Source organism: Mus caroli, unplaced genomic scaffold (assembly GCF_978045245.1).
Source record: "Mus caroli unplaced genomic scaffold, Mus_caroli_1 scaffold_20, whole genome shotgun sequence".
In the NCBI taxonomy this organism is placed as follows: Eukaryota; Metazoa; Chordata; class Mammalia; order Rodentia; family Muridae; genus Mus; species Mus caroli.
In genome coordinates this window covers 19,472,322-19,484,633 of record NW_028227275.1, presented here as the reverse complement: position 1 = coordinate 19,484,633, position 12,312 = coordinate 19,472,322, and the positions used below count along the sequence as shown (strand labels likewise).

General features: G+C 49.0%; 1 protein-coding gene across 1 annotated transcript; it reads right to left on the bottom strand.

Moving 5' to 3' along the window:
* Positions 1–9,930: 9,930 nt before the first annotated feature.
* On the bottom strand, positions 9,931–12,048 carry Frat2 (FRAT regulator of Wnt signaling pathway 2). Its single transcript, XM_021152257.3, has one exon. The coding sequence runs from the start codon at positions 11,821–11,823 to the stop codon at positions 11,128–11,130; it is 696 nt and encodes a 231-aa protein (XP_021007916.1). The 5' UTR covers positions 11,824–12,048; the 3' UTR covers positions 9,931–11,127.
* Positions 12,049–12,312: the final 264 nt, after the last annotated feature.

Sequence of the window (12,312 nt, the reverse complement as noted above, 5' to 3'; positions counted from 1 at the left end):
ATGTCTCTTAATGACCATATCAATATTTCTCCTCCTCTCTCTCCCCACTCCCTTTCTCCCCCTCCCTCTTTCCCCTCCTCCATGGGCTCACGCACCGATTGTATCTCAGAGCTATATGTCATCGTTTCCTGATCTCTTTCAAAAGACACAGAGAACCGAGGGCTGGCAAGATGTCTCAGTGGGTAAAGATGCTTACTGCCATGCCTAACAACCTGAGTTTGATCCCTTAGGCCCACATGGTGGAAAGAGAGAAACAGCTCCCGTAAGTTGTCACAACTCTTGTGTGTGCTGTGGCATGTTCATGCCCACACACATACACATAAAATTAATTTTTAAACAAACAGGTACAGAGAAGCCAGTAAGGAGGTGCACACTTATAACCTCAGTACTTGGGAGCTGGAGGCAGAAGAACAAGTTCAAGAAAATCCTTGACTATAAAACAAGACCCTGTCTCAAGTCACAAACCCAAAAGGCACAGAGACCAGGAATCTAGCTCAGGGGTAGCATGCACAAGGCCCCGGGCCTGACCTCCATTACCTCAAGCCTGTCTCCTCTGAGGTCAGATCACTGGATCTCAAACCCTGTTGCAGTCTCACAGGAAAGCATTAAAGGTAGCTGAGCTTAGGACATTATCCAGATGTCCAGTAAGGCAGGGGCAGAGGTCACCGAGCAAGAGAAACAGATTGTTTGGAACTTGTAGAGCTGGGACAGGAGGATTATCACCAGCGAAAGTTAGGGTACACAGTGAAGGGAGCCTGGGGTCAAGCTCTTAAGATCCCCTCCTTGTTAGAAAACCCACCCTCTTCTAATTCAATTTCTGTGCTCAGCTGAAGTATGGCTTGCCTGCCTTCTGCACTTCTGTCTATAATTTGTGCTCAGAAAAAAAAAAATCATGCAATTGTGTCCCAGGAATTATGTCTCAATTCATTCTGTTCCCAGCTTCATCTTCCTACTGTCATTACAGAGTTATCTCAGGGACTCATGTGTTCATGCCTCTTTCCCAAAGAGATTATATATTCTTTGATGGCGGTGGAATGACAAAATGAAGAGTGTGTATTCGGCAGATAGTTGAGCCACGTGGCACAGGGAATGGACTAGGGCTGAGGGGGACTATTTATGGTCACCCAGATCCATGGCTGGCAACCAATAAACCAGGAGATAAAGGCCCCGGGATGGGTAGGGGAAGGAAAAGACTAGAGACAATTTCGAAAAGAAAGCCTACAGTACAGCACCATGTAGCCATAAAATGCTGTGTGTGAGTCAGACTTCCTGGCTCCTGCCTATAACCCTGAGTAGATTTCTTCACCTCTCTAGTAATAACAAGAGTTCCCACCTGATAAGATTGTTGTGAGACTAGTAAAACCACTCAGGCCCCGCCCAAAACATGGCTGCATTAAATACTACCACTTGGGTTTTGGTATTCAGTAATTATTTGCAGAGCAAACAAATGGGGGTGGTTTCAACAGCATGCATGGCACAAACTAAGGGGGCCTAGAAGCAGATAATAAGCTGAGTTCCTAGAAGTCTGAAGTTGGGGAGAAAGGACAGACAGAGCCTGAGAGAGAAAAGGGGGAGGTTAGAAATGTGAGTGAGAGGCAGCGTGACTATCCAGTAAATGTCAGGCTCTGGATTTGATACCTGGCAACGCAGAACAAAAATCACAAGAGAGAAAATGGTTGGGAAGAATTCCTAGGCCAAGAGAAAAAGCCCGGCTTAACTGAAGCTAAGTAGGGAACGAAGGCGAGGGTGCAATTAAAGGGAGCTGCTTTGAGGGACCAGGCTCCTGGCAGAGGAAGGAAGGATGGAGTTTCTTGGGACTAGGGAGATGGCTCAGTGGTTAAGAGCACTGACTGTTTTTCCAGAGGACCTGGGACCCACATGGCAGCTCACAACTGTCTGTAACTCCAGTTCCGGGGTTTCTGACATCCTCCCACTGACCTACATATAGACAAACCACCAATGTATATAAAAAAGTATTAAAAGAGTAATTAAAAAAAAGAATGGGGTTCCTATTGTGGGCCGGGCTCAAGGGCAGGGCTTCTGTGTGGATAGTTCACAGGACAGCACACTGGGTTACAAACTGACCTACCGACCACAGAGAATCCCAGGATCTGACCAGGTGGTAAATCAACTTTCTCTATAACCTTGTAGCCTGGGAAAGCCCAGTGTTTCTGTGAATGAACTGCCCGTAGCTAATGCTACAAAAGAACACAAACTAAAACTGATACTGAGGAGTTTAGTAACTGTTTCTCCTTATCGGCTGCTGACCAACTCACCGGTAGTTAAGTGTGGAATCCCAGCTGATAGGCTGCTGCCCCAGCAGTTTATTTGATTTATTGATTTGGGTGTGTTACAAAGGCACAAGCAGGTTATCTCTCTGCTACCTTTGCCCTGCCTCTGCTTGTTCCTGTTTAAACTGTCAAAATTAGATCTCACAGCCTAATATTGAAAAGGGCTTCCCTGAAAACTCTTTCCCAGACACTGAAGTCACAGTCCCAAGCCCTTCTTTCTTCCCCTTCTTTTATTTTCCCTTAAAATAAGTTTGCGTTATTTTATGTAAGCCAGACAAGCCCTTTCCTCCAGATGCACCTTAAATGCACTTCTTTCTCAGCTGGGATGAGCATGGGACGAACTACTGGAGCCTGCAAGGTTGGTAAAGACTCTCCCTCATTGCCAAGCCTGACAATATGAATCCAGTTGGTGGGACCCACATGGTAGAAGGAAAGCACTCTTCATGTTGTTCTCTAGCTTGCATACAGGCACATATGTGTACATGCATGTGTATATACACATACACAAATGAATAAATGTAATGAAAAGAATTTCTGAGCCAGGGTTTCTCTGTGTAGCCCTGGCTGTCATGGAACTTGCTCTGCAGACCAGGCTGGCCTTGAACCACCTGCCTCTACCTCCCAAGTGCTGGGATTAAAGGTGTGTGCCACCACCACATCGCTGAAAAAAAAATTTTTTTTTTAAAGGGGCTGGTGAGATGGCTCAGCAGGTAAAGGTGCCTACTACCAAGCTTGACTGACTATGTCTGATTCCTGGAATTTACATGGCAGAAGACGATCAGTAAACTAACTTCCACAAGCTGTCTTCTGACATGCACACGCACACACACACACACACACACATGCACACACATACACACATGCACACACACATGCACACATGCACACACATACACACATGCACACACATACACACATGCACACACACATACACCCACATGCACACACACACACACACACATGCACACACACACACACATGCACACACACATACACCCAGGCACACACACATACACCCAGGCACACACACACACACACACACACATGCACACACACACACACACACACATGCACACACATACACACATGCACACACACATACACACACATGCACACACATACACACATGCACACACACATACACCCAGGCACACACACATACAGTTAGCTGGCTGTAATGGTGTATACCTATATTCCCAATACTTGGGAGGTAAAAACAAGAGGATCAAGAGTCAAAGACTGGCCGGGCGGTCGTGGCACACACCTTTAATCCCAGCACTTGGGAGGCAGAGGTAGGAGAATTTCTGAGTTCAAGGCCAGCCTGGTCTACAGAATGAGTTCCAGGACAGCTAGAGCTACACAGAGAAACTCTGTCTCAAAAAACCAACAACAAAAGACTGGGACTGAAGAGAAGGCTGGATGGTTAAAAGGACTTGTTCTTGCAGAGGACGTGGGTTCAAGTCCCAGCACCCACAAGATGGCTCACTAACATCTGTAACTCCAGTTCTGGGGGAGTCAGTGTCCTCTTCTGATCTTTGTGGGTACCAGTTTCAAACATAGTACACAGACATACATGCTAGCAAAACACCCATACATATAAAATAAATAAATAAATAAGGGGCTGGAGAGGTGGCTTAGCAACTAAGAGAGCTCACAACCGTCTGTAACGGATCTGATGCCCTCTTCTGCCCTCTTCTGGTGTGTCTGAAGACAGCTACAGTATACTCACATACATAAAAGAAATAAATCTTTAAAAAGAAATAAATTGCCGGGTGTGGTGGCGCACGCCTTTAATCCCAGCACTCGGGAGGCAGAGGCAGGAGGATTTCTGAGTTCGAGGCCAGCCTGGTCTACAAAGTGAGTTCCAGGACAGCCAGGGCTACACAGAGAAACCCTGTCTCGAAAAACCAAAAAAAATTAAAAAATAAAATAAATAAATAAAAAGAAATAAATTGCCGGGCGGTGGTGGCGCACGCCTTTAATCCCAGCACTCAGGAGGCAGAGGCAGGCGAATTTCTGAGTTTGAGGCCATCCTGGTCTACAAAGTGAATTTCAGAACAGCCAGGGCTACACAGAGAAACCCTGTCTCAAAAAACAAAAAACAAAACAAAAACAAAAAAACAAAAACAAAATAAATAAATCTATAAAAGAAAGTTCTAGATTATGTTCAAAACTAGTAGGTGGTGGTGGCACACACCTTTAATCCCAGCAAATCTCTAAATTTGAGGCCAGCCAGGTCTACAAAGCTTCCATGACAATAATAATAATAATAATAAAGTTTAAAATAAGTGAATCAAAAAATCACTACTTAACAGTGCTGATAAAGGGAAAATGAACTATCAACACAGGTCACTGACCTGGGTTTAGTCCATGTGCCCAGGACATCTGGAGTCTGGGGGCTTCCGAATAGAGGCAACATGAACATAGCTGCTCAACCATGTGATCCTAAGGGCAGCGGCTCACCCTTCAGTATCCTTGGCTTCCCACCCTTGGTTCTGCTCCTATTTTCTGTCTGCTTCTAAGTGGATTCTCATCTTTGTCCCAGAAACCTGATGACCTGTTCTTTATAAGGTATTTAGGATGGAGCCTGGCTCTTGGTAAGCTAAATAACATTAGCCAGTGTTTTTATTGTTGTTCCTAAAGACCATTTCCCAGGTTTATCCTCAACTGCCAAATCCTTATCGCCAACCCTTATCACTGAAGTCCTAGCCATTTGAGACTCTGGGTTGCTGTCCCTGGAACTTCCTGAGTCTCCTACTCAACACCCCCCTCACCAACGACCCAAGTCACCGGACACAACTCAGCTTCTCCTGGTCACTTCCCTAGAGCCGTGGTCCCCCTGCCTCAGTATTATCAGGGGAGCTTAGGCACCAGTCCTTTCAGAAGAGAGGAGCCATTTCAACCCTGCCTCTCCACACCGTTCTGTGGCATCATTCTGTCGTTCTCAGGGACCGAGTGTCCCAGCCAAAAGTCACTCCTGGGCTGACTACTAGGAATGGACCATTCCAAGATGCAGTATTTTTAGAAGTGGCCTTTGCTTCCTCGGGTGACTTCACTGAGACACTTTCAGGACCTGGGCTGACTCTAGGGATTCTCTAGCTTTTGCAAATGATGAGATCACTACCAGGAGAATTCAGGTCAGGGCCCAAGCAACCGTAAAGACCATGACCAACCTAGAGGAAGACATCACTCGAGCAGAAGGGACTTCTCCCTTAGCCTAAGTCCATGTAGGCTCTTTTTTTAAGAATTTTTTGTTTGTTTGTTTGGGGTTTTTTTTTTGTTGTTGTTGTTTTCAAGACAGGGTTTCTCTGTGTAGCCTTGGCTGTCCTGGAACTCACTTTGTAGACCAGGCTGGTCTCGAACTCAGAAATCTGCTTGCCTCTGCCTCCCAAGTGCTGGGATTAAAGGCATGCACCCCTCCCCCCAACCCCTCCGGCTTTAAGAATTATTTTATGTATACGAGCACTCTGTCTTCATGCACACCAGAAGAGATCCTCAGATCGCATTACAAATGGTTGTGAGCCGCCATGTGGGTACTGGGAATTAAACTCGGGACCTCTAGAAGAGCAGCCAGTGCCCTTACTCACAGAGCCATCTCTCCATCCCTCATGCAGGCCTTTGAAGGCCTTCTCGAACACATACCAACCTTAGAGACCATCTATTTTATGCTGGACTTGTGAAACCCATCTGGTGTAGTGAAATTCGTGTTCTTGTCACAGCCTTGGAGGGACTGAATGTGGGAAGACAGGCTGAAGAGTGTTTTTCAGGGAAATCAACCCTCTGGACTCCAAGCCTGGGACCATCTGGGAGGACTTTTGTATCCAAGTTGGCAGGACACTATTCACGACATGTGGCATATCGAAAAAGACTGGCTTGTGGGAGAGAGCTATGCTCAGGACTACAAGTAGCAGGAGGATGATTGTAATTCTTTCCCCCATTTCCCCTCCTGCTATTGTGGAGGACCAGCCTAGTAAACCTATTATTTCTAGAACTTCCTTGGAATCTAGACGGAAATTATTGAAGCCACGAGTGTGTCCCTGAACAGTGTTACATGCTTTCATCATTAAAATACTTTAGTCAGGCGTAGTGGTCCATACCCTTAATCCCAGCATTCAGGAAATAGACCTCTGTGAGCTCCAGGCCAGCCTGGTCTACACAGCAAGTTCCAGGTCAACTAGAGATACATGAGCTCAAACATACAGTCTCAAATAAAACAAAAAACAGAACCAAAATATTTCCTCCTTGCCTTGCCCCATCACCACCACAAAAGCCACATGGGCAGGCTCTGGCCCGAGGCAAGAGATCAACTTTAAAAGCCTGAAGCCTAGATTCTGCCCTTCCACTGTAAGTTACAAAAGGTGCCCAGCAGGGTATGTGCCCATACCAGAGCTCAGTTCCCGCTTCCTCTCTTAGTTTGTTGGTTCCTGTAAGATGTCTGTCCTTGGCAGAAATCATTCCGACTTCATTGCTGTAGCCGTTCTGGCCAGGCTGCAGTCCCCTAAGATGTCTGTCTGCATCCTGCTTTTGTGAGTCCAGGCTCATCTTACCAAGAACCTAGAATTCTGAATGAAACAGCTACACGCTGTTTGTTGTGCGCTTCCTGGGGATCTCTTAGTCCCTCTGTAACAGGTCTCAGCCCTCAAACCTTATGTTCTTCTAGGGCATCTCAAACTCCAGCTCACCCTCCATCCCCAGCCATTTGCATCTGTGTAGCCGATGCACAAAGTGTGTGAGAAGAGGGGGAGGGTGCTCTTGTGAATACTTGGTGAGCCAAGGTTTGCGGGATTTTCTTAAAAGACTTTATTAAATCCAGCTGCAGAGGATGTGGTATCAAAAAAGTCACAGCTGGGCGTGTGGCACATGCTTAATCCCAGCACTTAGGAGGCAGAGGCAGGCGAATTTCTGAGTTCGAGGCCAGCCTGGTCTACAGAGTGAGTTCCAGGATAGCCAGGGCTACACAGAGAAACCCTGTCTCGAGAAAAAAAAAAAGTCTAACACGGTCTGGGTGCGTACTTGGAACCCCTGTCACTGTGGAGGTTGAGGCAGGATGGCAAATCAACATCAGATTAGGTGGTGAGAAATGGGGCTAGAGGGGACTCAGTAGGTAAGTACTTGTACTTGGTATACAAACATGGGGAACTGAGTTTGCATTCTTGGTACCCACACTTAAAAAACAAAACAAACAAACAAAAAAGCTGGGTACAACAGTACTGTATACCTTTAATCATACCACTCAGGAGGCAGAGGCAGGGGGATCTCTTTTTGAGGCCAGCCTGGTCTACACAGTGACTTCCAGGAGAGCCAGAGCTAGATAGTGAGACCTGTCTTGAATTAATGAATGAATAAATGAATAAATCTTTTTAAAAGACAGGGCACGCAGTGGGTAGGGTAGGAAGCACACACTTGTAATCCCAGTATCTAAGTCCTTGGCAGACTGAGCCAGAAGGATCCTGACACGTTGCTGGCCTTCCAGTATTGCTGAATTAATGAGCTCCAGCTTCAAAGACAGACTGTCTCCATCCCAAAAATAAGGTGGAGGGTGATCAAGGAAGACATGATCATCTTTGGCCTCCACACGCATGAATACATGTACTCGTGTTCAACCACACACACACATGAACAAAAAAAAAAAAAAAGTTAATATAAAAGGGGCTGGGAAGAGCGCTTAGTAGCAGAGTGCTTGCCTGGCTTCTGTGAAGCTCTGGGTTGAATCTACAGCAACACACACACAGTCACAACTTCAAGCCCAATGTCTAATGAATGGTCTAACTTCAGCATCCTCATCTCTGTAGAGTGTGCCTACCACTCGGCATATATAAATCCATCGGGTACTTACTACCAAGAATGAGGAATTTTGGTTTGAATACTTCACCCTCCCAATCATGTAGGCAGGACTGTTCTACCAGTGAGAGAAGAGGAGCACGGGGTGGGGGTGGGGACAGTGACTCGCTCATTATAACAAAGCTGGCATGAGGCAGCAGAGTGATGCTGGAATCCTCCAGCACTAGTAGGTCATCGTGTTGGGTACCATAGGAGGAGCTGGTACACAGCTAGAGGACTTGATAGCAGAGGTCAGCTGTACCAAAATGTTGCTTTTTACAGATATAAATACACAAGTAAAGCGGAGGTAGGGCCTGGGTTAGAGTGAAATTGTCTCAAAGTTAAAACAATCTCCAAAAAAGTTGTTAGGTATGACAGCATACACCTGTAACCCCAGCACTGGGGAAGGGGTGTAAAAAACCGAACTACCCACAGAGGCAAATCTGGGATGCATACAGGGATCCTGTCCCCAAAGGGAAGAGTAAGTCAGGCAGTGGTGGCACACACCTTTAATCCCAGCACCTGGGAGGCAGAGGCAGGCGGATTTCTGAGTTCGAGGCCAGCCTGGTCTACAAAGTGAGTTCCAGGACAGCCAGGGCTACACAGAAAACCCTGTCTCGAAAAACCAAAAAAAAAAAAAAAAACCAAAAAAAAAACTTCGATCTAATCCTTGTGACTATCCCAAATCATTCAATGACTGCCAAAGAAATGGCACAATCTTGGGTTTTGCCAGGTGTAGTGGCACAGGCCTTTTTTTTTTTTTTTTTTTAAATGGCTTTGCCTTTTTTTTTTTTTTAAAGATTTATTTATTGATTATATGTAAGTACACTGTAGCTGTCTTCAGACACTCCAGAAGAGGGCGCCAGATCTCGTTACGGATGGTTGTGAGCCACCATGTGGTTGCTGGGATTTGAACTCCGGACCTTCGGAAGAGCAGTCGGGTGCTCTTACCCACTGAGCCATCTCACCAGCCCGTGGCACAGGCCTTTAATCCCAGCACCCAGTACCCAGGAGGCAGAGGCAGGGGAATAAGGCCAGCCTGGTCTACATGGCAAGCTTCAGGACAGCTAGGACGACACAGACCTTGTCTCAAAACAAACCAACCTTGGGTTGCACAGCACCTCCTTGCCCTCAACTTCTCAAAGCATTCTCCACCAAGCCAGACTACCCAAATTTGATGTCTAGGGCCTGTAAAAGGGGAGAAGCTGCCACAATCGCCATCTGATTTTCATAGGCTTTCCTAATGCATATGTGAACCCTCCATACACTGAACAAATCAATGTATAAAAGTACCAAATGTAGCCAGGCGTGGTGGCGCACGCCTTTAGTCCCAGCACTTGGGAGGCAGAGGCAGGCGGATTTCGGGAATCAGAGATAGGGAAAAATCTCTGAGTATGAGGCTAGCCTGATCTACACATAGTGAGCTCTAGGCCACTGAGAATCTATCTCAGAATGTGTGTAAAAGAAAATACAAGCCGGGCATGGTGGCACACACCTTTAATCCCAGCATTTGGGAGGCAGGTGAATTTCTGAGTTCGAGGCCAGCCTGGTCTACAAAGTGAGTTCCAGGACAGCCAGGGATACATAGAAAAAAACCCTGTCTCAAAAAAAAAAAAAAAAAAAAAAAAAGAAAGAAAGAAAATACAGCCAGAGACACTCAAACACACTGCCTTCAGGAGTTAACTAAAGCATAGCGCTAGCCCTAGCCCCCCAGTTACCCCAAGTACAGATACCTCACATAGGTCTTCTTCCCCCTCCTAATTCCAAACAAAAACAAGGACCATTTCTCAAAACAAAAACCAAATTTATTCAGCAGACATTTTAATTATGAATCCTATAAATCAGGACCACCACAATTTCAGACACTCCGTTGCGAAGTGTACATCAACAGCCACATCTGGAGGATGAACGAGCCATTGAATCTTACAAAAAAAAAAAAAAGTTTAGCTACCTTAAAGTTTGGGATGGCACCTCAGAATGGGTGCTCCTCGGGGTTCACAAGAGGAAAAGCCAGCATTTTCTCCTCTTGGAGTCACATTTTAAAAAACTTTCAGTCACTCACCAAGAACTGACAGGTTTAGCAGGAGAAGCACCCTCCAACTCTGCAGAGGGTCAAAAGAGCAGAAAAGTGTGTCCACTGCTCCCCCCCCCCCCTACACACACACACTACAAACACAATGGCCGCAGGGAGATCAGGAGGTTGCTTATGACCACTTCTGAGAAAGCTGGCGCTATGGCCAAAGTGTGGCCTAGCAGAAGTAGTTCTGGAAAAGCAAAGCACAGAAACCACAAATAACTCTTCCTACATGGATGGCCCTGTCGGCCTGTGTCCTCGGGAGACTCCACGCGGTGGCAAAGGGACACTCTGGTCTGTGCTTGGATCCAGAAAAGGACACTGGGGTGAGCGCTCCCAAGAATCCCACAACACTCCACTCTACCAACCTGACCTTGAGTTCAAGTTGGCAAGGTCGAATCATTTGCACGTCCCCATTTAAACTCATCTCTCCCCACCTTCAAGAATTCACCATCCAGGTCCCAACCTTCATAATCACAAATTAAGCAGGAGAAAGCAAGCGTTGTCAACCCAACATAAATCTGCCAACTTATGTTCTTCACCCTAGAACCGCTCTGCTCTGCAATTGTAGCACCATATTCAGAAAGCTTCTGTACCCGAAAATAACGAGATCATATCTACTATTGGTTTTCAAGTATTGTTAGAAGCCCTCCTGATTCCCGCCCCTGCGAGCCACATCTATAAACAATCCAAGCACACGATAAGGGCTAAATCAGGTCCAAGTGGATTAAGTAGCTGCCACAGTTCAACCGGTAGATCCCAGGTCCTCAGCTGCTGGTGCTACTCAGTAGAGTCCGTTTTCTCTAACAGCCTCTCGCGGCCGGTAACTTTGAGGCTGTAGCCCGAGGGATGGACAACAACAGCTCCTGCTCCGCACAGTCCCGGGCAAGACGATGTTGGATCCGCGTAGCCGCGTCCTCTTCCTCCTCCAGGGATCCCCTGTCAGAGCCAGGCGCCCGAGGGCTGCAGAGTGACTGAGTCCGGTCCGCTTCGGCCACCCCCGGACCCCGGAGCGTTCGCGGGGCTCGTGGCCGCCACCGCGGCGACCGCTCGCTGGAGTCTGCGCACCGCCTCCTTGATGAGGTTTCCGGAGAGCACGAGCTGCTGCAGGAGCCGGTGCGGGTCGTCGTCGGCCGCGCGCGCTCCGCCTGCTGTCCACCGCCGCTGCTGGATTCGGTGAGAAGCCACCGAGCCGGGGAGCCACCCTCGCCGCCCCGGCCCGGGAAGCGCGCTGGCGCCCGGGGCGATCTCCGCAACGCAGTAGGGCGCCGACCGGCCCCGCACACGCCCGCGCTCCCCCAGCACGCAGCGCACGGCCCCGGGAGGCGCAGGGTCCCCGGTCTCCGCTGACCCCGTCGGCCGCAGCAGCCGCCTCGCTGGGGTCCCGGTCTTATCCGCCGACAGCGCCGCCAGGACCCGCGGGGGCGCGGGTGGGGGACCCGGGGTGGCACACGGCGAAGCCGGGCGATCGTGCGCCGCGTCCAGCTGCAGCGTCTCGCCGATCTGGGCGATGAGCCGATCCACGTCGGTCGAGCCGCCCAGAGTCACCGACTGCTGCAGCAGGAGGAAGCTGTCGTCGTCCTCCTCCCCCTCCGCCTCTTCGCCGGCTTCCTCCTCCTCCTCCCTCCGGCAAGGCATGGCCCCCCGCCCGGGCCCCCGCGGCTGTGCGGGCGTCGCTGGCAGCTCGGTTGGCCGCGGGCTTGGCGAGCCGCGGCTGGGGCGGGAGCGAGGCGGAGACCCAAGCCGGGTCAGGATGGGGCCGAGTCTGGGGACGCGGAAGCCGGGACCACCGGGCAGAGGTACCGCGCGCCTTAGAGCTGCGGGAGCCGGAACGCTGCCGGCTTGGGGTTGATTTGTAAACAATGGGTGACGTCGCGCGGCTCCTACCACCGCGCGCGACCGTGGGGGGAGACGTTCGCTAGAAGACTTAGGGGCACGGACGGCGCAAACCGTGCGAGACCACTGTCCACACTGTCTGCCCAGGGATAGTTTATATGACTGTGAGCAACTCCGGGGACTGGGCACCGCCTTGGCCGAGCCCAGGTCCTAGGACCTCTCGGAAAAGAGACACCCTCGGCGACTGCCAATTGGCTCCTCCCACTCGCGGACACACCCCCAGCACACCCA

What these genes read in the sequence shown, in the direction of transcription:
- Frat2 (XM_021152257.3), bottom strand. Translation starts at nt 11,823, where the DNA reads ATGCCTTGCCGGAGGGAGGAGGAGGAGGAAGCCGGCGAAGAGGCGGAG.